This window comes from Phasianus colchicus, chromosome 3 (genome assembly GCF_987193195.1).
Source record: "Phasianus colchicus chromosome 3, bPhaCol1.hap1.1, whole genome shotgun sequence".
In the NCBI taxonomy this organism is placed as follows: Eukaryota; Metazoa; Chordata; class Aves; order Galliformes; family Phasianidae; genus Phasianus; species Phasianus colchicus.
Genome location: NC_143438.1, coordinates 48,168,750 through 48,191,500, shown reverse-complemented (window position 1 = coordinate 48,191,500; position 22,751 = coordinate 48,168,750). Strand labels below are relative to the sequence as shown.

The following is a 22,751-nucleotide window of genomic DNA, read 5'->3' as shown; positions in this document are numbered from 1 at the left end:
CAAGGTTAAACTGTGAGGCCAATGGGACCATTTATTCCACGTACAACTTAAGATTTTTCTGTAGCTGTAAACAATAAATTGAACCAGTTGCAGATCCTAAGTAGGAAGACCAAGGTATAACTTCACTTGACAGGGATCTTTATGGTTAATCTCAAAGACTGAGATGTAGCAGAGATTGTATGAACCAGTGACTCTGCTAAACACCCTCCATTAGGTATATCTGTATCACAGTAAAAGATGCACACGTTTCGATAGCTTACCGTTAGCCTCAGGCACTGATGTAGGTTCGCTTTGTAGAGCCATTGGCATCCCTGGACCTGGTGGTCCTGGTGGGCCAGGTGGGCCTTTTGGACCAGGCAGCCCAGGGACTCCAGGTAGCCCAGGTAGTCCTCGAGGTCCTGGTACTCCTGGCTCTCCCACAGTTCCTTGCAGGCCTTGAAATCCTGGTGGGCCTTGTGGCCCCTGTGGACCATCTTTGCCTTGTGGCCCTGGTGGCCCTGGGTCTCCGCTTGGTCCAGGAAGACCCGTTTTGCCAGGAGAACCTCTCTGACCTTTGGAGCCTGGTGATCCTCTTGAGCCTTTCCCTCCTTTCTCTCCCGGTGGCCCAATTGGCCCAGGTGGGCCCTTTTCACCTGCAGGTCCTGGTGGTCCAGGCTCTCCTTTCTCTCCTTTTTGTCCTTTTAGGCCAGCAGGGCCAAGAGGACCTTGAGGGCCTCTGTCACCTTTAGGTCCCCTTGGACCAGGAGGGCCTGAAACAACGTAAGCATTCAAAGTGGGAATACAGAAGAAAACAAACAAAAAGCCCACCTGGGGTCCTTCTTTAATATATCTCAGATCAGTGATGCTGGATATGCAGCACTGTGAAAACCAGGCTAACAGCTACTTGCAACTGTGCTTGTAAAAGTAAGTCTGCTTCTCAGGCTTTACACACTGTTTCTCTTTTCTGAGCTTCCATGAAATATAAAATTTAGAAGAAAATCATATGATGCATCTTGTCCTATGAACAAGTACTATGATGCCTCAGGTGACCAGATGAGGTGCACAACAAGACATGCTCTGTGCTGGTTATGCATGCACTCCCATTCTCCTATTCTGCTATACTTCCTTTTCCTTCCAGTAACATCTCTCCTCTCTTAGACTACTGGACTGCTTTTCCTGCAATGCTGTTTCTTACTCTGTCAATAATGGGTTGTCAAAGAGACAAAAAAGATGGACAATGTGCAATAGGCCAACAATGGGAAAGGCCAGTTATATTCACTAGCTTATAACAGGAAACAGAACAATACACAATATAGGAAATGGTAATGCTGTGGCAGTTTTCCATATATAAACAGCAAAATAATTTTGGATTCAAATTATTTGATCACGGGTGATCAAATATTTTGCCTACATATATTTTTTCAACATCATTTAAACTCCTTCAGACATAAATTACTCAGCTAGAGTAATTTAGACCTGTGTGAAATGAAAATTTGGAACATTTAATTTTGACTTGTGATTAGAGTTTTAGGCCTGGCTGGTTCCATCAGTTGGCAATATGCATGTTCTTTTCATTTGACTGGGAGAAACCTCCTAAACTTGGTGCTATTTATTCCTGGAGAAAATAAAATATTCCAGGATTAAAAAATAAGCAAAGTAGGATGTATTCTGGCAAAATAACAACTGGCTTAAAGTAAAATAGTAACTTGTTTTTCAGTTAGGGTGGACCTTTCTGGGAATAGTCCAACATATATTTTTTAGCCATTTCCTCCTTAGCTGGGATTGGTTTCTTGAGGTTCCACACCTTCACTAACTTATTTTAGAAACTAAATCAAAAGCAGATCCAGGCAGTCACTCAAAATAAAATCTGCTAAGTCAGAACCTTCTTTCATAACATCCCCATTCTAGGTATGTAATGATGGCATGGGAAAATTAGTAAGGAAAATTCAAGCTACGTTTACATTTCCAAAGTTTAGGATTATATAATGGAAAACACCAGAACTGTGTACCAACATGCATTAACTTAAACAGAAATAAAGTATTGCAAATAGGAATTCACCACAGTCCTTTACAAGCTTCACTGGAGAACCTACATACCTTGTAGGATAGTGAAGTTCTTGATGAGCTGGCCGTGTTTGGAATCTACCAGTTTCATTTCTTCCATGATTACTGACAAATTGGCAACTTCAACATCTAACCTTGACCTCATCAAATCCTGTTGCATTTTGAGTGATGCAGAGTCTAAACGAATATTGGCTAGCGTGCTGTTCATAAAAATCAGCTCATCTGAATGTTTACTTAAGGTGTCTGTACAAGTTGTCCTGACCTCATTGAGATTGCTGGTCAGTGTCCGTAGATGATGAGCAGTGTAGCTGATGTTGCTAATTATATTGACTATATCAGTCTCAAAGACCTGGAACCTCTCTTCTAATTGGCTGAATTTGGCAGAAGTTCTGTTTTCATATTCTTTATGCTGTTCCTGGAGATCCTTCAGATTTTGTTCATTGGCTTGGGCAATTGTGGTAATATTCTCCATTTGCCCACTGAAGGAACTGAGCTGATTGTTCATGTCTTCAAGTGTATCATTATTAGCTTTTGCTAATGCTGAGTTATTGGCAGCCAAAGTCTGTAAATTCTGTACTTTTTCTTTGAGCCAGTCAGTGTCCTTTCGGGCTTGAAGGACAACCTGCTGCAGGTTTTGAAAGTCATTCTTGATTCTTAGAATAGCCAAACTTGTATCTTCCATAGACTTCTGCAGGACACTGATAAGATTTCTTTGCTGTATTTGTGTCAAGTTTAAGTTGTTAAGGTTCATGATGACCACATTATGAGAATGCACTTGGTTTTGCAAATTTGTTTGAATATTACTTGTGTCTTGTTGAAGATTGTTTATATAGCCAGTATATGCCTGAAGAGTCTTATTGACACTGATGATCATGAAAGAGTTACTATCTAAGGCACTTCTCATTTGGCTCTGTCTATCATCTAGTACATTTCCAGATTCTTGGAGCTTCTCCAGTGTATCTTTGTTTCTGGTAGTTTTCTCTGCAATGTCATGAAGCTGCTGACGAAGAGCCAGAATGTCAGATCTGAAGCTAGACAGTTCAGTGTTAGTATTCAGGGCTTTCTGTCCAGCTTGGTCATCTGTTGTACAGACAAAAATATTAATGAAGAGTTTAACATGAGGTTTTTTAAAACAAACTATAAAAAATTACAGTATACTTCAGGTACAGTATGGCTGTCAAAATGTTTTGCCAATAGGATTTCTTCAATATCTTTTCCAGACAAGAGAAATTACTAACTAAAATTTTGTCACTAGACAGAGTAGAAATACAAAAGATGAAAACTTTATATCTTGCTGAGGGGAAAAAAATGGTGTTTCTGTTGTCACAAATATGAAAACCTGCCATTAGAAACTATGATGAATACACACTGCCAAGTAGTGCTTCTATTTTGAATGAAAACTGAACGGTAAAAAGTATTCAAAATACTGAAGAGTAACAGAAAATTTATGCTTTGAAGCTACAGCTGGCTTTTGCTGAAAGATCAGAAGTAGATTCTAACAGTTGATGTTTTCTTTCTCCTGTTTCTGGCAGGTGGAATATCTTCATTGTGACTTAGTACAAATAGTTCTGTATTTTTAAATCTTGGTTTTAGTTTTAAAATGGTTATAATACCAATTTTAAAACAATTTGAGTAAAGACAAAAGCTTTGCCATCAGGTTGTTGTAGAAATGACAAGATACATTTCCTTTTTTCTCTTGAATGTACCACTATTGCTTCCGATGACATTTATTTTGCTTTTATTGTTTCCTCATGTTCTGACTTTCAGGAAAGCAAAATCATAACCATTAAGGAACATCTCAGCTTTTGCTCTACAGTATTCTCCTGGGACCTTGTTTGAATGTAATTAAGCTTTTGAGGCTGCACAGTTCATCGTCCAGGACAAAGAAACTAAAGAAATAAGCAGTCAACACTCACTTTGAGGGAATATTCCCTTTCTTGACCTCAATCACTTCCCTCTGCTATACGTAGTCCATATATTTTTGTCCCATCGAAGTATAACTATGTTTGTGAATAATGCAGCCTGAAGTCCATCACTTCAGATGACTCCAAGAGGGGGTAGGATGGTTTTCATAAGCTACAGTGAATATGGCACTGTAAGGAGCTTTCTTCTGATGTGTTTGAATGAGTTGCAATGGTGAACAGCAAGGGCGACTTGCAAGAGAAAACTTCAGCCAGAAGCGTTTATGGAACATAAACACACACACTGCCCTGTAAATTTTAATTTCCTCCATGGCAGATCCACTTAAATGGGGACTGATGGTCCAAGCACCTCATTGGCCATCCATCAGTAGTATGTAAACATATGTGGGCATGAACTAAATCAAAGGTGCTCCAAGTGGTGATAACTTTAGCAGAGTAACATGAAAGACTGCATGTGCTTTCAGGTGTAGCATTTATGCCTACATATGTATCAGCAAAAATAGATGCCACTGAATTATCCCACATTGTTGAAATAAATGCAGTATGCAAATACTGCAGAATACAGCTTGGTTTTTAGCAGAAAAAGCTGTGAACATCATGCTGCAAGCTAGTCACTTTCCCAAGGAATACAAATCTCAATATATTGTTTATGAATTGAAACAAAATGTATTTCAAGAAGCACATGCATGTATGCACATATTTATACTTAAATAAGAAGTATTTACATAAACTATAAAACTGTGTATCTAAAAGCTGATAATAAACAGCTTTACTACATTTCCAGACAAGGACGAAAGGTAGAAATGTAAATTGAGTGAGTTGGAAATCCCTACCCGTGATTTTTTTTCGATTTTCTTGATAATTAAGAACTGTGACAACACTTGGGAGACCTGAACTCATAATAACTTTTGTTTTGTATTCTCTGAGATAATTAAGACACATTTTATGGAAGTTCTCAACTTGCCTCAGACATGAGAGTCCTGAACTGATCACTTTTGCATCCTTTATAATGGCCATCGGTTTTGAACTTTAAGTGTTATAACAGCATCAAGATGGTTAGGTGACAGATATTTACTTTATGTAGAATCTCTGCCTTTGTGGAAGAACTTCTGCTATATTTTACATCTCTAACTCAGTGAAAGACTCCTGAGGACAACTTTTAAGTTCTTATTTAGGTATAGATACATTCAGAGTGACTTCAGTAGGAAGTGTAAATATTAAAGTATGCTTAAAATGCCGTCCCAGGTAGAGACAGCCTTAACAAGTGTTTTCCCAAGTACTTGAGAAATTGAAACAGAAGTGCTGTATCTTGACATAGCCAGACAGTTTTCAGACAAATTTCTGGCCTCCATCTTCCAGGAGAACACTGAAAAGTCATGATAAAAAGGGGCTTTGGTTGCATGTAGATTACCTAATTTCTTCAGATCACTCTCCACCTCTGTCAGCTTTTCTGTATATCTTCTATGGGATGTTTCCAGGCCACCTGTCACATTGTTCATTTTTTCTACAACTAAGGAAAAGAAAACAGCATGTTATGGAAAGAAGAAGAAGTGAAATTATGAAGTTCAGTAAACTACAAAACAAAGCAAAAGAACACTACTAGCATCAAACTTGAAAAAAGCATTAAAACTGCCTTGCTTGCCACTACACTCAGCTGTTGTACTGTGAAACAACGGCAGGATGAAATCCCATTTGCTGGTGGTACCCAGCACACTTCCAGTTCTTCACTCTGCCAACAGTTCCCACACATTTCTTTACTCAGAAGCAACCTCCCTTATGAATAAAGAAATCCCTCTTTGTGAGTTTTCCTCATGAACCAAGTCCTTGTCTTTTCACAGTACTTCCATGCTACAAGTGCAGTGCTTTGTGGTAGACTGGTTGCTAAAAACTCATACAGCTCATACATGTGAGAGAAGCCTTCCCTTTATTTTGCCATGATCCACTGAGCCATTACTCCTTGAAGAGGCCTTTTTTTTTTTTTCTTTTCTTTTTTCCCCTGAGCCTTTTAATAATTAAAAAATTGTCTCCTGGCTAGCAAGCTCTGGTCTGACATAGCAGTTTGAAGATGCATCTATTAAGCACTTCCAAAATCAACATTTTTGAAATCAACATTTAAATGTGTTAATAACGGCACAGATCACTCAAAATGTTCTCAAAATTGTTCTGACTTGTTAAGATTGAAATGGTGGCCAGTCAGCAAGTGCAGCTTTGCGGCCTCCTTTGATGTGTTTTTTATTTGGTAATGTCTGAGTCATTTTCTTGTCAGTGAGACAATTTGATGATTTGATTGAGTTGACATGGAAATGGAAAAAGCAACAAATAAAGAGCCTGGAGAGGCTTCTAGTGACAGAAGTCTGTACTTGATGAAGCAACCAGGGAAATGTTTGCAAGGCTGAGGAGCTGTCTTCAGCTTCCATGGCACATCTACTTGAACATGTTTGGCATTCAAAAGCAACCATGGGCAGAAATTTTATTCTCATCACCTGATTATTTGGCCGTTAGGTTACACTGGGAGCAGAATAGATGTGTGTGAACCCTTTGAGAGGCTGCATGAGGCATTGTGCCAGTCCCCTATTTAGATAGGAGAAATAACATGTTACCCATGCCTTTAGGAAACCTAACTCTCTAGGCCTGTGCTGGGTTGAAGATTCCAACCAATTCTTTCTGTTTGTGCGATAATCTGCAGCCACAAAGTAGCCTCATAGAAGTTGTTGCTATGTAAAGAGTTGTTTTTCACTAGGAGTGGAAATTTAAGGGATATTTTGCTATTTTGAGCAACCACAACCAGGCCTTTGAAATGCAGACCACCAAGTGCTCCTTCTTCATTTTGCCCTTGTTTTTCTGTTTATGGGTACCACAGATACACAGAAGTTTTAATGCTTTCCAAAAAATCAACAGACAAACAGCAGACCAAAATCATCTCTGATGTAACTACGCTGAAAAATCTCAAGATTTTCAAAATGACTGGACATCCCTTGATGAGTAACCTTCCTACTCCCTTCTAACTGCTAACAGTGCAATAAAAAAGAGGCTCTACTGTGAGTGTAAAGATAGAGTCAGAGTGCAGATTTCAGTATTTGGGATGATGGCAGCTGGCCTGCTAAAAGCCATGCTACAATAATGACCCTGGCAACAAAACTGGATTTCTTTTTCAGGGGGACTATTACTCAGTACTGCTTGCTTTAGAAAGGATTTTCTCCCCTAACAACACTAATAACTCCCTAACTCCCCTAATAACACTAATATTTCACTGGTTCTTCTGCCTGTGAAAGGTACCTGTTGTACACCATTTTTCTCAAATGAAGCCAAGCTGATCCTCTGTTAGTTCTCACTGACTGTCTTCCAGGCTGAAACCCAGCCCAGCCCAGGTCCTTCTGTAATGTCTCATACTCCACTGATGCATGTATGCATCACACACAGTGAGCATGGGGACCCTACCTGGTATTTCTTTCTGGGCAGCACTAGGCAGCTCCTTGTTCATTCCATGATGCTTTGCTTTATTTATGGATAGTCACCATGAAGGACACAGGTCACTCTGTGTTCTTAGAAAAGACCTAGCAAAAGCATTTGGATTAGGGTCCACTCCAAGTGCTTTTGCTGAACCTCTGCCTAGCAATGCCACATTGTCTATGTTAACTCAGGTTCTGCATAATATTCACCTGCTTGCTCCAGTTATGCAGTACACTTGAATATATATATTCAACAATATATATATTGAATATATATTAACAATAATGAAAGGAAAACATAGTTTATTCCTTTGCAGTTTGATTGACAGTCTGTATTTCAGATCTAAAGTTTGTAAACCTCAGACTTTTTGCTGCTCTGTAGCAGCAAGAATGTTGACTGAATGAAATTTAACACTGGAAACTAATATCATAGTATTCCCCTGAAGAGTTTAAAGTAAATGAAAATAGTAGTATACTATCAATATGTAGTAGCCTGTACTGGCAGCTGATGAGATTGGATGGAATTGCATATACAACAGCATATGGTATTTTTTGTTACCAAATTCAAAACAAACAAACAGACAAAAAAATCCATACTAAAAAGACTGAAAGTGGTTTATAGCTATGAATATTCTTTGTGTAGAACACCCCAAGCATTCACTGAAGCAGCAATTTAATGAGAGGTCTTACTGGTATTATTGACAACTGGCTGTAGTATGTAGAGAAGACCATGCCTACTCCGTGTCTGAAAGATGGCAAATCACAGAATCACAGAATCATAAGAGTTGGAAGGGATCTTTGGAGATCATCCAGTCCAGCCCACAGCTAAAGCAGGTTCCCTGCAGTGGGTTGCACAGGAAAACATCCAGGCTACGTTTGAGTATCTCCAGAGAAGGCCACTCCACAATCTCTACGGACAGCCTGTTTCAGAGCTCTGTCACCCACAAAGTAAGTATTCAGATGGAATTTCCCATGTTCCAGTTCATTCCCATTGCCCCTTGTTCTGTTGCTGGGCACCACTGAAAACAGCCGAGCCTCATTTCTGTGACTCCCATCCATTAGATATTTATAAGCAGTGATAAGATCCTCCCTCAATCTTCTTCTCCCTAGGCTGAACAGCCCCAGGTCTCTCAGCCTTTCCTTATACCGGAGATGCTCCAGGTCCCTCATCTTCTTTGTAGCCCTCTGCTGGTCTCTCTCTAGTAGTTCCCTGTCTTTCTTGAACTGAGGAGCCCAGAACTGGACACAATACTCCAGATGTGTCCCCAGCAGGGCAGAGCAAAAGGAGAGGATCATTTCCCTTGACCTGCTGGCCACGATCTTGTTAATGTATCCCAGGATTCATTGGCCTTCTTGGTCACAAGAGCACACTGCTGGCTCATGGTCAACTTGTTGCCCACCAGCAAACCGAAGTCTTCCTCTGCAGAGCTCCTTTCCAGCTGGTCAGCCCCCAACCTGATCTGATGCATGTGATTATTTCTCCCCAGAGATAGGACTCTGCACTTGCCCTTGATGAACCTCATCAGGTTCTTCTCTGCCCAACTCTCTAGACTCCAGGTCTTGCTGAATGGCAGCACAGCTTTCTGGTGTGGCAGCCACTCTTCCTGGCTTCGTATCATCACCAAACTTGCTGAGTGTGCTCACTCCTAAGAAGTCTTCTAGTCCCCAGCAGCTTGTCTCCTACAGAAAGTAGCAGCATTTAGTTCTGTGGCGTAGCCCTGGACCAGGAGGGGCTGATATGACACTTAACAAGAAGATGCTGGTTTAGGGAGGCTGGAAAGAGGATGCTGTTTTCAAATATACAAGGTAGTGGTTTTGTCTGTAAGATACTAAACTGTTGATGACTTACTCAGATTAACTGATGTCAAGAGCAGAATTAGTTTTATCAGGCATACTGTTTCCTTGATTTTTGTTCTGCTTCCCCTCACAGGGTGTCAACACAGCAGTGTGAAGTGTGGATGAAGGCAGAAATGCCAATGCTAAAAAGGCAGACTGACCCTGATGTTCCTTATGAAGATCATTCTGCTGCTTCCAACAGTCTGCTGCTCTCAAAAAATGCAAAGTTTGTCTGTGGCCTGAGCTTCCTTTTGGACAAGTTTATCTTAACTCTCAACTTGATATCTCTACGCTGTGATCTTAAATTTCTGACAAGGTCACTGTGAAAAATTTATCAAATGGTCCTTCAAAAGAAGCCAAATGTTCAAGTAATTGTTGACCAGAACAGTGAAGAGTGTCTGTACCTGACCTACTCTCTGTTTCAGCCTCAGTTAAGTAGCAGGGAGAAAATGTACCCTCTCACCAGGGTGATCTTGAACTGCAGGGAAAAGCTGAGAGACAGGAAAAGCAAGCAGGTGAAAGTCATGGTGGTCATTAGTCAAGAATATATAAAACAAGGACTGATCAGCAACTGACAACTGTCAGGAGTTCAAACTGAGAGCAAGAGCTTCCTTTAACGAGGAGAGTTGCAGAATGATCGTTCACCTCACATAGACTAATTTGGCACTGCCCAGTGCCAGAAGTTCTATAGCTTTGTATTTTTGCATTTTATTTAAGAAAGCAAATTTTAAAATCACAGCTTGCTTTATTAATATTTTTAAATAGCTATTTCATATTTATTCCAAAAGCAAGCTAGTAGTAAACTCAGCTTGTTATTCCTCCACGACCTCAATATTTAATTCATGTTTTGGTTTCAGGTTTCTCCAACCTACTTTGTAATTTTTACCACCAATTTAGAGGTTTGTTCTGTATTGACTTTGCCTCCCATTGAGTTATTTTTTTGCCTGCCATATTTAATTCACTGATTAGTAGTTTTAATGTTTTAAATCACAAAGGATATCTAAATGCTATGTAGGAAATGAAAGTTTTAAAAGTAGTTTTGGGCTTTATAAACATAAGCGTGGGAGGCAGATTTAATGGAAACTTAGCTAAGAGACTGAAAGAATCCCTGATGCCAGCAGAATTCCTTCTTTCAGTGTAATATTGCAATAAAAAAGACGAGCCAAACTCTGATGCAGAGGGGAGAGTTCAAGAGCTTTATAAAATTTTATTTTAAATTTTGTTTTTCCTTTAAGGCCTAATTCCTTCCCCACTAAGAAAAAATATTGCAGTAATGCCTTTGAATGTGTACCATCAACCGGGGCTTTGTTCAATTACAAATTTTCCCTGCAAGTTAGCTTGTTAGGCACTATGGAGACAAAGCTCTTAAACTGCAGGGTACAAAGGGTGAAATTAATACTTGGCATATGGCTACTTACTTCTTGGGTTTACTGAGAAGATACCTTGGACCAAAGAGGACTTTTCTCCAAAGTCTTTCCATTGGAATTCAGGTGGAGCCATCACCAAGATATCTTAAAGTCAGTGAAGATGTGCATTTTTTCCCCATTTCTGTGGGCAAGGAAATTCTTTTGTCCTTACCCTGGAGAAATATGGATGTGACAGAAAGGCTAGTGCCAGCTCAGGCAGCAGTGCCTAGTCAGTGCAAGAAGCAGGTTTAGAACTGAGTATAGCAAAGAAGGGGCCTCGAGATGGGAGTGAAGCTTGGGGAAGAGACTGTGCTGGAGGCTCATAGAGAATGAAGCTGGAAAACTGTGAACCGAAATGAGGAAGAGAAACTGCCCAAAAGATATTTTGGACAGTTTCCTTATTGCTATTGCTTCCTGCACATATACAAGCAAATGTTTGCCAAAACAAGATACAGAGCAGTGGTCCCTCCAACTTGACATGCTCTTGTGGATGCCAAGTGAGATCTGATTCTCCTGGTAAGCCCCAGAACTGACAACCATGTAATAAAAAGCTCTTGAGGAAAATTCCACTAAATCCCAGGCATTTGGTGTCTGGGTTACAGACCGGAAAGATCACATCTTTACTTGCCATAAGAAGACATCTGCAAATTTATACCTGCAAAAAGCCCAAGTTTATTCTCCCCTAATCAGTATAACCAATTTATCTTTTCTTAACAGATCAAGAATCCTTCAAAGTCTTTTTTTCTCAGTATCTTACTTTCAGAAACCATTTACACATTCTTCAGGAGAACATCTGCGTAAGTATGTATGTACTGCTTTTTTTTTCCCCACATTTGCTTTTAATTTACCACATTCTGTCTGCTTTATAGTGAAAAAAGAATCTCTCTATTCGGATAGAATACTCTTCCCATTCTCTCTTCTCCCTTCTTAAATTTTCCATCTAAAGCAAGCAGTTTTAGTTTTCTTCCTACTTAAAACTCTAGTGAATCCTCTCAAGTAAGTATTTATCCCTTTCTATTTCTACAATTTCCCTTTTTTTTCAGTGGCAAAAGACCAAAGGTGATGTCAGTTCTGCTACTAGCACAGCTGTTGGTGGCATAGGATGCACTGCATGCTAATCACGTGAAGATTTACTCAGCTTCTTGGAGGGTTTATGAAGCTGTAACTGAAAGCTGTGCTCAAATAGATAGTTTGAACCTTGCCTGTTTTTCTCCACAGGATGCTGCAGTGTTCTACTATAATGCTCAGAAAAACGTTATTCATTTTCATTATCTTACTAGAACCTCACATCCCACTCATTTCATGCATAGCTGTGAATGCACAAGAAGACATTCACATTGACTCAATCATAACAATATCTAAATGGCTACACTTAATTAGTATCCATTAGGTATGGAAATTTTAACCTGTGCTTTCTAATATACCCTCCTGTGGATTTGTAAAAATGAAATTTCCTACGTTACTAGGTTGCCCAACTACCAGAATCTTTGAAAGCTTCTAAGCATCTCTGTTCATCAAAGTAATTGTAGATAACTAAATAAACTGGCACCTCCTAATTTAATCTTTCTTCCACGTATTTCAAAGTAATATTGATTCCACACTTTTTTTTCCTGTGATAACTATTATAATTATCTTAGTAAGACTATTCCTGTCTCTCCCATCAAGAAAGACATTTATTTTGGAAGGGTGCTGATATAGAAAAGGGCTCAATGAAATCAAGGCTTAACATACTGCAAAGCTTTGAATCTTCCAGTTAGTATCCTTTCATAGTGGAAGAGAAATCAGTTTGTTTTAACTTTTTCCTCTTTTACAATTTCTAATCTAATTTCAAAACATCATGATTGCTTGAAAGTGAAACCCTAAGACTGAAGTCTTGTTGCTATATGTGTACCACAAACAACACTGACAAAAGTATTCATATTCAAGATGAAAATGTGATAAACTGTCTTATGTAATACACAGAAACCTCCTTGGATTCTTGACTGAAAGAGAAATGTTGCACTTGATGCATACTTACCTTTGTACCCCAGAATGGCTACAGTAATTGTTAACAGGGCACACAGAATGTATAATAAGATGATGGAAAACTTCAGTGCCCAGTTATTTTTACACTTGGTACATTGAGTCCCCTCCTGAATACCTGCAAAAGAAAAGATGAAGAATTTTAAAACAACAGCAAAAGACACATTGCTGGTTTCATCTCCATATTTTCTTTCTTCCGTGTTCTAACAAACAAAATAATTATGTAATCAGATGAGAAATGGGTGCCTCTCTGCCTATTCTGCCAGGGTAGCCTCCATTGTGGAAGTTCCATTGTGGTTAAAGCATCAGCTTATTGATACAGCCACTTTGGGGTTTTAGGCTGTGGAAGAGAAGGAGGTTCTGCTTCATTGGAAAAACTGGGGCTTTCCTAGGAGACAGGACCATTTTCTGACTCTGCTACCAAGTCTGTGGTGAGCTTTGGAAGTCAAATATTTATCATTATATCCTCTGTCAGGATGCTGCCACAGCAGTTCTTTCTCAGCATTCATATAACCTACAGAGAAAACAGTAAATACTCTGGTAGAAAGAAAATACAGAAATAAAATAGCATTGTGAAAGCATGGTAAAGTACAGGATCTGCCTTGCAAGCAATATCGCAAATGTGTACTGTGTGAAGACTTTCTTTCCATAATGAGAGAGAGATTTTTTAATTTTTGATTTGGAGTGCACCATTTTCAAGCAGAACAAGGACTGCAGTGCTAGTAAAGCTAGTGGCAGATACGCAGCAGCAGAAAAATGCTGCTGAATTTTCCCTTGTAGACATGTTTAAAATAAAAGGTCAAAAAACAGAAAACAAACCCTTATTATTTTAAATTCAAGCTTTTTTTTTTTTTTTTTCCAGAATGTTTTAGTATCTTTGAGTCTCTCGTGAAACCAGTACTCTTCTTTTTTTGGTGTCCTCCTCAGGAACAGCTTGAAGGTTTTGGGAGTGTTGACTAAGATACAAAGAAATTCAGGAGAAATGTGATCATGTAAAAATATGCAAACTGTGCCACTGCACTGAACTGAATGAACTGGATTTATCCCTCCTTCCGATGTGCATTAGTAGGTCAGGATAAACGCAGCTTTCAGTGTCTGACAAAATATGCATTTCTTTGATATTTTACTGTATTTGTGTACTATTAGGGGAGTCCCACAGGAAAGCTTTAAGCTCTAATAAATTCTATGTACCAGATTACTTAACTAATCAAGACTTGTTCTGTAGCTTTTTATGAGCAACTTATATTTCCCCTGAGGCCTAGCCCACAGCTGATTTTACTTTTCCCAACTCATGACCTTCTGTAGAGTCGTTTTTCGCTTTTATTTTATAAGAGAAAAACACAGGCCTCTTCCCCTGGGGTCACCAAGGCCTGGTGACCGATGCAGCGTGTTAAGTCAACTGTATTTCTCTCTCCAAGAATTGCAGTCTAGTGACTTCCTCAGGCCCATTGTACGAGAAGGAGGGATTACCAAACAACTCAGGAAGAGGATTTATACAAAGTTTACAGCTTGCACATATACTAGCCATGCACAAGACAGAAATGTGTATCTCACAGGTCAACAAGTCAACCTTCTTTCCACATTATCTCATGTTTTCCAGACTTTTCAGCTAGGATGCCACATTCTATTGTTACATGATGCACATAATGCCATAGATTTGGGATACCTTATGTTTAGGCATGAGATCAGGTGGGAATAACCAGTTCTTTTTTTCAGGAACAGCAGAGGGAAACAATTTGCAAATGCAATCCCTGGAAGTGAAAGGAAAGGAGCTGGTACAGAGCTGGGCATCTGAAGAGCCCATTTATTGGTGCTTGGACTTGGAAGACTGGTAACACCTGCACCACAAAAGAAGAAAAAAGAAGTGAAGAGTCCATAATTTGATTGCCACATTTGCTTAAAGACCTTGGTGTGAAGGTTGTTTTTCTTTTTCTGCTTGATAGCTGCAAGGGGTTTGCAAATGGGGAAGTTCTGTTTGCTGAAAAAGCTGAAGGAAAAAAGAGCAATTTTCTGAAGTTTTGCAGTATTTACTTGGAGACTTAAGTTATTTCACAGTGGAAGCTCATGGTGTCTGGAGCTTCATTTTGCTGCTGTTAGCTAGTATTAATGGGCTCATTGAGGGCTCTTTACTGTGTGTTTAACATAAGGTTCCTCCTCAGAAGCATTTAAAACTTAGATTCCAGAATTCTAAGACTCTGAACATCTCACATGTCAAAAAAACACTGGAAGTCTGGAGCACAGAGCACATCACACTCACCTTCTACGCTGTACAGACAATAGAAATCTCTCTCCCTACTATTTTAATGTTAATGAAAGCAGGATCAAATCCATAACTGGGAAGACTGACAGACTGCAGAAATACAAAGCCTAGAGAAAGGTAAGAAATATAAACAAAACATTTGACAGTGACTGCACATACAAAAGTATCACTTGATTGCAGTCTCATATGAAGATTACTCATTTTATGACATGAGCTGTTTTCTGTCACTGTATTCCAACTTCCTGGGTAGTGTAATGAGCTGAAATGCTGCTGATGTCATTAGATGTACTGCAGTCCAGCATCATGTATCATGTATGCTCTAGTACATCACAAAGATCTTGTTTCATTTGTCTTAGTCCTCTCTACTGCTGGTTCAATAAAACAGCACTTTGGCTTTAAGAACTTTTACTTTCAGCATATTTCAAACAGACATCAGAACACCCGAACAAAAGCCAGAGCTTTCCCTCCCTCAACAATCCAGCACTGCTGGTATCAGTAACATAAACACGGCGTACTAACATGATCACACAGATGAGAGCGAGTCCATTAACTAATCTGGGCTGGAGCTGTGCATAGCATTGCCTGCCAGTGATTCTTGTCTGTAAGCTTAAACCTGTATTTGAGTGTCAATGAACCCCTCACAGCCTCATCGAGCGTGCCCCAGGTCTAGGGTGCAGTGAAACATCAGGGAGATCTAACAGACTCTGCGGTTCTTCTTTCACTAGAGATGGGCACAGTAAAGTCTTTCAGAATCATTAAATATGCTCTTTATTGCAAATAGATAGCTCTTAACTCTGCTAGTACCAGCTGGATTCCCAGCCTACCAAGCATGTAGAAATTATTCAAGATAGAGGTATTTTGAAGGAAAGGTCGAAGACCATTTTGATATCTTTTTGTGCAGTCCTACAATAGTGGCTATGAGCAAAGGTGAAAGCCAGGAATACAGCCCTCTCTGTATAGAGATGAATTATTATACAATCGGGGCTGCATAACCCCTCCAAGCAAAGAATCTGGCTTCAACTTTCCTTGTTGTTCTTCTCTGCTCCCTGTTTTAGGACCAGTCCCAAAGACTGTTTTGATAGAGGAGAAAAATTTAGTTCGTGCTCTAAGGACACTCCTTTTTATTGAAGGGTTGGTCTGAAAAACATGATAGCCAAAGTAGTAGACAAGAAAAGATGGGAGATGATTTCAGATGCTCATTGTGATTACACAAAACCCATCAGGTTGGCACAAAATTATACAGACTTATCACAAAAGCTCAAAGTCAGGACTTGAAGGAATCCATGCCTGGGCTTTACTTCAACAAAACTTCTGCTTCCAAGAATTGATCACACTTTTACTCACATGATTGCTTGCTTTCATGACTCACACATAATGTTGTACTCTTCCAGTTTACATCTCATCCAGAAAGTCATATAGTAAAATGTACAGAGAAAGACCCTACATGTCCATTCCATTTCTAGAACATATGTAAAACCTGCAAAGCTGGGTTCTTGGCTCCAGTCTGTTCTTGGTTTGTTGTTGTTGCTTTTAGTGTAGCATACTCCTTTCTGTGTCTTTTACACATGGTTTTAATGCTGGTCTGCTCTCAGACATTTGTCACTAACTTCAAAAACCAGGGAGCCAAGGTCACTTCCGCATGATGTGCATTTCTCACCGTGGATTTGATCAACGTTTAATAAATATCAGATGGGACATGATGTGCCTCATTTTGCTGGACACATGCTTTTTTCCATTCCCTTTCCCAACTTATTTTAATAAGATCTCTGGTTTTTCTATCTCCCTGTTGGGAAGACATCTGGCCAAACAGACAGCGACCCAGTACAAAGAGATCCTGCTGGCTTACTTACTTTGGGGACTCCCTTCTCTGCAAACCAAGATGGTCACAAAAAAATATGCAAGTGAGACATCCTCCTGTTACCAGGCTTTGTAGTATTTGTTTTTATAGCATCGCATTCCAGCGGCTGAAGACTTTGTTCTCATGCAGGGGGTAGACATCTGCAGATGCCTTTTGTGCTCCAGATAAGCAGAGGTTTTGCTGGGGGAGGGGCTGCCTTTTTTTGTTGTTTTGTTTTGTTCTGTGCTTTTTAATGGGAGACTAAGTATCTTTGCTCTTTGACACAGAGCAGCTACCTTACAAAATGCTTAACTTCTCAACTATATTGCATGTCAGGAGCATGTCTTTTAACACTTGAAGATGACATGCACACATATTTTCTTGCTGAATAATTCTTTTAGAAGTATTTTCCTCCGTGTCCTTTTCCTGGCTCTTGCTGCAGGATCTTAGGTGGCCCCATCATATTTCTGCTAGCATATCAATTTTGACAAAGATGCAAGGTTCCCTTTGTAACCCTGATAAAAATTGTGCTGATAAAACAACTGAAGAAGTGGAGTACAGGAAACAAAAATATGTACATTAGTTAGGAGTGGTTCTCCCCAGTGTGATTCAATGTGAAGAGATAACATCCCTTCCAGTTCGGAAGGAAGACAACAAGTCTGGTTTGTATCCTTCAAGAGATAAATTTTTCCAGGATAACGTTTTTGAAACTGATGAGTAGCAGATCTAATAGCTATATTTAAGGGGCCTGAATAAACTGTTGAGATCATACAACATGTAGGTAGGAATCAAATCCTGAGAGGTATTTAACCACAAAGTGGGTGCCGAGATCACTAGCAAAAGGAGACAATCCCATGAGGAACCTATATCTGGATAAAGCCCATTAAAAAAAAAAAAAAACATCTGAAATGGACACATCCAAGTGCAAAATGTATGTATGTATATGTATGTGTATATATATATATAAAATTAGCATTATTAGGCATTAGGAAAGTAAACCTATCTTACAGGACCGTGAGGATTTTCAAATTCTGGCATATATGAGTGAACACTTACATATACATATAAACATATGCTCATGTAAAAACGTGTATGTGTGTATATGTTTTTTAGAAAGAAGCACTTGTACCAACACAGAAATCAGAATACTGTATTAGCACAGTGAAATCAAAACAGACACATCGTTGCAAAAAATACACCTCATACAGCTCTGTGATTACTGGATTTAGCCAGCCACAAAACTCAGACTGAAGTTTTTCTATTTTTTTCCTATGTGGTTTTGCAGGTTATTAACCTACCCCTCACGGAAACAATTCCTGTGATCCTCCACGAATGATTTAGCTGCAGTCAGCAAAACTGATGACTTGATGGCTCTGTATGACCTCAGAAAGCAATCATTCCTTATAATGGTTATAAATGGCAAAAACTCAGAGTGGTTCATGCTCAGCTTTGGCCGGGGCCATGGGTACCAGCCTTTCTTCTGCATCCACACACTTGGAGATGGCAATGGTCCCACTAGGTCAAGGGATGCAATGCCAGCTTTTGGGTGGGTAGGTGGGAGCAGCCTGCTTAACTCCACGCTCAGATTTTTACTGTGCCATTCCTAAGGATACTCAACACAAACATGCTGTCATTTGTTCTGGAGTTCACTAGTTCTGCTCTCGTTTTTTTTTTTAAATGTAAGCTTTGTTTATTTTGGAAATGTTTCTTGTTATTTACAAGGAAGGAATCAAAGCAACTAAACCCGAAATCTAAGCAGTGGTTTATGTACTTACCTTGCTTGTGCCAGCTTTCCTGCACCAGGTGGAAAATCATGAAACATGGCAGCAAGGCACTCAATATTTCATGTAAACACCACAAGACACAGTGCCTCTTTCTTCATAAATTAATAAATAAACAGACCAACCCCAAACCACTCTGTCCTCACAGGTTTCTGCAGGGTCCTGCACAACTTGATCGCCCCGTCACACAGCTGACAGCTTGTCTGAATGACCTCTGGAGAGGAAAAAAACACAGGCAAAGCCCGCTCTCTGTACGGGAACTTATGCATCGAAAGAGCTGCATACTGGGGATTTTCTTTTTCACCCGGATGCTCCTTTCTTGCAGCTATATAGTGATGAGTGATGTTCAGCTTGCCTTTTAGAACAGCGTATTCTTAGACTCTTAAAAAAAAAGTCATTCTCTAAGGCTGAAGTCAGAATAAAACAGAAGAATCCATCACTGACAGGATTTTCATAATCCTGCCCCTTAAAAGCCATCGTCACTTTTGGGAGGGTGCTGCTTGGGTTGGGGCCAGCAGGGCTCACTATGTCCCTTGTCCCTTGAAGCTGGAGGCAGACACGAGGAGGCATTTTGTCCAAAATATCCAGTGTATTTTGCTGTAAATGGGGGGATTTCTTCTCTTGGGCACCTCAGAAAAACCTCACCAATGATAATATGCAGATTGCAGCCTGAAATTCTTCAGACAGGAGAGGAAAAGGTTCCTCTATGAGACTGAGTCTGTTAGTGGCAGCGTCTGCTTCCTGTAAATCCATAATTCCACATTTGACATAATGAAGAGTCTCAGAGGGCCAACGCTATTATCTCTGGAAAGCTTTCAACCTAAGAAATACTATATTCTACGTAATGTACACAAAGCCTTTCATTACAGGAGGGAAGAACCCTCATTTTCAGCTCGACCATCATCTCTCACTTATTTATATAACCCAGCCAGCATTTTCTCTCTGGCTTTGTTCTTCTTCACAGCAGACCAGAGATTCACAATGAATTGTCAAAAATCCTAATTATACACTTCAACAACCATCACCATTTAATTACATACTATTACCAAACAATGTCCTACTGTGATTAAACATCAAATATCTTAATTGAAAGGATACAAAAAGCCCAGCCACAACAGAGGATGAGCAAAGACTGCTGAGTATCTCAACTGTATGTTATGAAAATACTATGAGCAGAACTGAAGAACTAACATGGCTGCATTTAAAAAAAAAATCACAGATTTGCAGCATAGCAGATATCACACTACCAGAGGGTCCAACATCCCATAGGCTATTAGATTTAAAGACACGTCTAGAGCTTAACTCAAACCAGAACAAAAAAACAGTAAGTGCTGCTGCTTTCAAAATACCGTCTGGAACTAGAGAGATGTGTCTGCCCTCAGTTAATGAAACTCAAGAAGGGGATCACTCAGTGCATGTCTCTGGAACTAAACCCCAAAATCCAATTAAGCAGTTCAGAAGATGACAGAAAAACTAGACCAGTTAAAAGAAGATAAAAATCACGTATGAATTAAAGACCTGTTCATTGACAGGCAAAGCAGTCACAGTACATCACAGAAAAAAAAAACCTTTCTCCAATCATAGCCCAAGCAGAACAATTTTAGATTAACTCGCAAGATGTACAGACAGATCTATAGGGAGATCAAAGCCAGACCTTTGGTTTGTGCAACAGCATCTGAACAAAATCTGAGGATATTTCATTCAATGAGTTAATTAAAACTAGACTGAACAAAGCCATAGCAAAGTCGCAGAAGGGATCTGTCCTTGAGACCTAAGGCATTTAGCCAGATGATAAAGTAATGCCACTTCTGCTTACGTCTGGTCCCTCTGTTCCTAAGTAAGCAAGCTGTTTTGTGAAATGTAGCTTCTAATTAAGGTGGTATTATTTGATGATTAATGCACATATTCAGCTTTAATTCAATTTACATTAGTTTGGAACAAGGAAAAAGGTAACACAGTATATATTTTCCCTAGTATTCTCTATTTGTATGATGCAGTATTTAGGTGTTAGTGACCCTAGTGATGATGTCACATTAACTGGTAGGTAAAAAAAATAATAACTCTGTGATTTGAGACTGTTTAGATGCAGTTCTTTAAGAACGCAACGTGGTCTCAGTTGAGGCTGCAAATGTGGTTTGTCCCGATGCTGCCAGCCCTGACACCTGTACTGCAGAAGGACTCACTGGGGAAATGGTGAGGTCAGCCAGGGCACAGGTGTGAAACCCATTCTCTTTGCAGGGAGCTTCCACCACTGGTTTTATTAACTTCTTCTGCAACTTTTAACATCATTTTGATGACAATGCTAAAATATAATAGGTTGGATCATTTTTTTACGGTCCAAAGAAGAGCTTCGCTGATGCTGCCATATACACTACTCCAGCTTTCTGCAAAAATTAAGCTTGTTATGTGCCGGCACAAGTCAAATGGGAATACACATCTGTTCTATGGAAGTGTCTGAGTGTGCACACTTGCACATGTGCATTTTTAATGCCGTTGTAGCAGGTTGTTCACTTAAGTGCATTATAAAATTCCACGTCTCCGTAAAGCGTGTTTTCAAATTTTTGCAAGAAATATGAATCTAAACCAATTTTCGCTGGGTTGCAGGAAGTCCACTGAATGTCCTTCTCATTCATCTTTTTTTTTTTTTCTCATCTCCACTACCTAGTGGGACAGAACAAAATAAAGTTTCAAGTTGTATTTGATGTCAAAAAAGTATTTCTATTTTTCCATTATGGAAAAAATGCAGAGTGCTACTTTTGATGAGGTTTTTGGGATGGAAAATTACCTGTGTGCTATGAACAAGTATTTCCAACTTAACGTGGGAAAGCAAAAGTTTGAGAAAGTTATAAAGACTGTGATTAGCTATCATTAAAATTTAGAAACATCTGTATCTACAGGCCTATTACACATACCAGCTGGAATGTTATGGTGAACACCTGACATTAAGAGAGCTTAAGAAAGTTAATAAAGATTTGATGCCTCAAGTTGAGATGCAGACCTTGATCCACCCTTTGTGGGGCCTAGCAGTAGGCTTCTTTTGCTTTCATTAGGAAGCATCCTCTAATACAAGAACTGCCTCTTTCCAGCTGAAAAGTCTGTTTGAGGAAATTTAGAAGACTTATTTTCAGATGAAAAAAGGAGGTGAAGGTGTTTCTATCACTGCTGGATTTTTGTATTTGGAATTTGATCAAGTGACTGGATTGGGCTTTGATGAAGAGCACTCATGGAGGAAAGTGGGTGCAAAGCAGAAGACATCTAGAGAGGCATAGATATATGGAGGCATGCTCCTCTCGTTTATTTAATTACAGCAGTGAATGTAAATTGTCACTTGTGACTGACCTGTTCCATGATAACACCAAGTCTGCCTGGCTGAGGTACCACTGCTGAATGGAGAAGAAAGGATGCTCGCAGGCACTGTGTTGAACACAGTTTGCAGACACAACTCCACTGACCGTAAATTCACTCCTCATCTCTTGAGGCTCCATGTTCAACTACAGGAGAGAAATTATGTCTAGGTACAAACAGTGTTCCTCTGGAATGGCGCCACATGGAGAATCAAGAACACTGCATTAAATCACCTCTAAAGGCAAGGGGCTGACAGGGGTAGGATTTATTTTTCACCTCATTGCTCTTATAAAGCCACTATAGGTATAGCTTTTTCTTCAGAAATATTGCAGGCCTGACAGCAGAGACAATAAATCCTGTTTCCATTTCTAACCTAATCAACCTCCTGCAAACAACGTCAGTCTCCACTTCCTTTTCCTGAATGTTATCTTTTCAAGAAGTTACCTCCTCTTTTAAGCTAGATTTCTCGGCTAAAATGAAGGACTGTGACCCACAGCAGTTACCACCTTTCAGTGTTTTCATTCCATTCTCCTTTTCTCCCCTTCTCCTGTCTTCTCTATGTCCTGCAGTTTCTCCACCTCCTGAGCTCTCCTCCTGTCCTGACTCATCAGCATCCAATTTCCTGGATAAAAAGCAGACTAAGAGCAATCAGAACATTTTCACATAGTTGTGCCAATGTGCTGTGCAATATAAGGAGGAACAGCCTTGATAAATGGAGTATTTCCACCTAATACCATGGCAGTTGCCATGACTTCTCCCTGCTTAGTGTTCAGCTGTATCTAGAGAAGAAAATTTATTCCATAAATTACTACAACTTTCTGCACAAAGACAGAACTGTGGCCAATAAATG

The 22,751-nt window shown here is 39.6% G+C and overlaps 1 protein-coding gene across 1 annotated transcript in view; it reads right to left on the bottom strand.

Annotated features, from left to right (window-relative positions):
• COLEC12 (collectin subfamily member 12) overlaps window positions 1-22,751 on the bottom strand; it is a 91,403-nt gene that overhangs the window by 7,803 nt on the left and 60,849 nt on the right. Inside the window, exons 3-6 of the mRNA XM_031612977.2 lie at window positions 12,674-12,796; window positions 5,377-5,475; window positions 2,077-3,123; window positions 261-749 (exon numbers count right to left, since the gene is read on the bottom strand). Of these exons, the coding sequence (XP_031468837.1) occupies window positions 261-749; window positions 2,077-3,123; window positions 5,377-5,475; window positions 12,674-12,796 (1,758 nt within the window). The remainder of the gene's footprint in view (window positions 1-260; window positions 750-2,076; window positions 3,124-5,376; window positions 5,476-12,673; window positions 12,797-22,751) is intronic.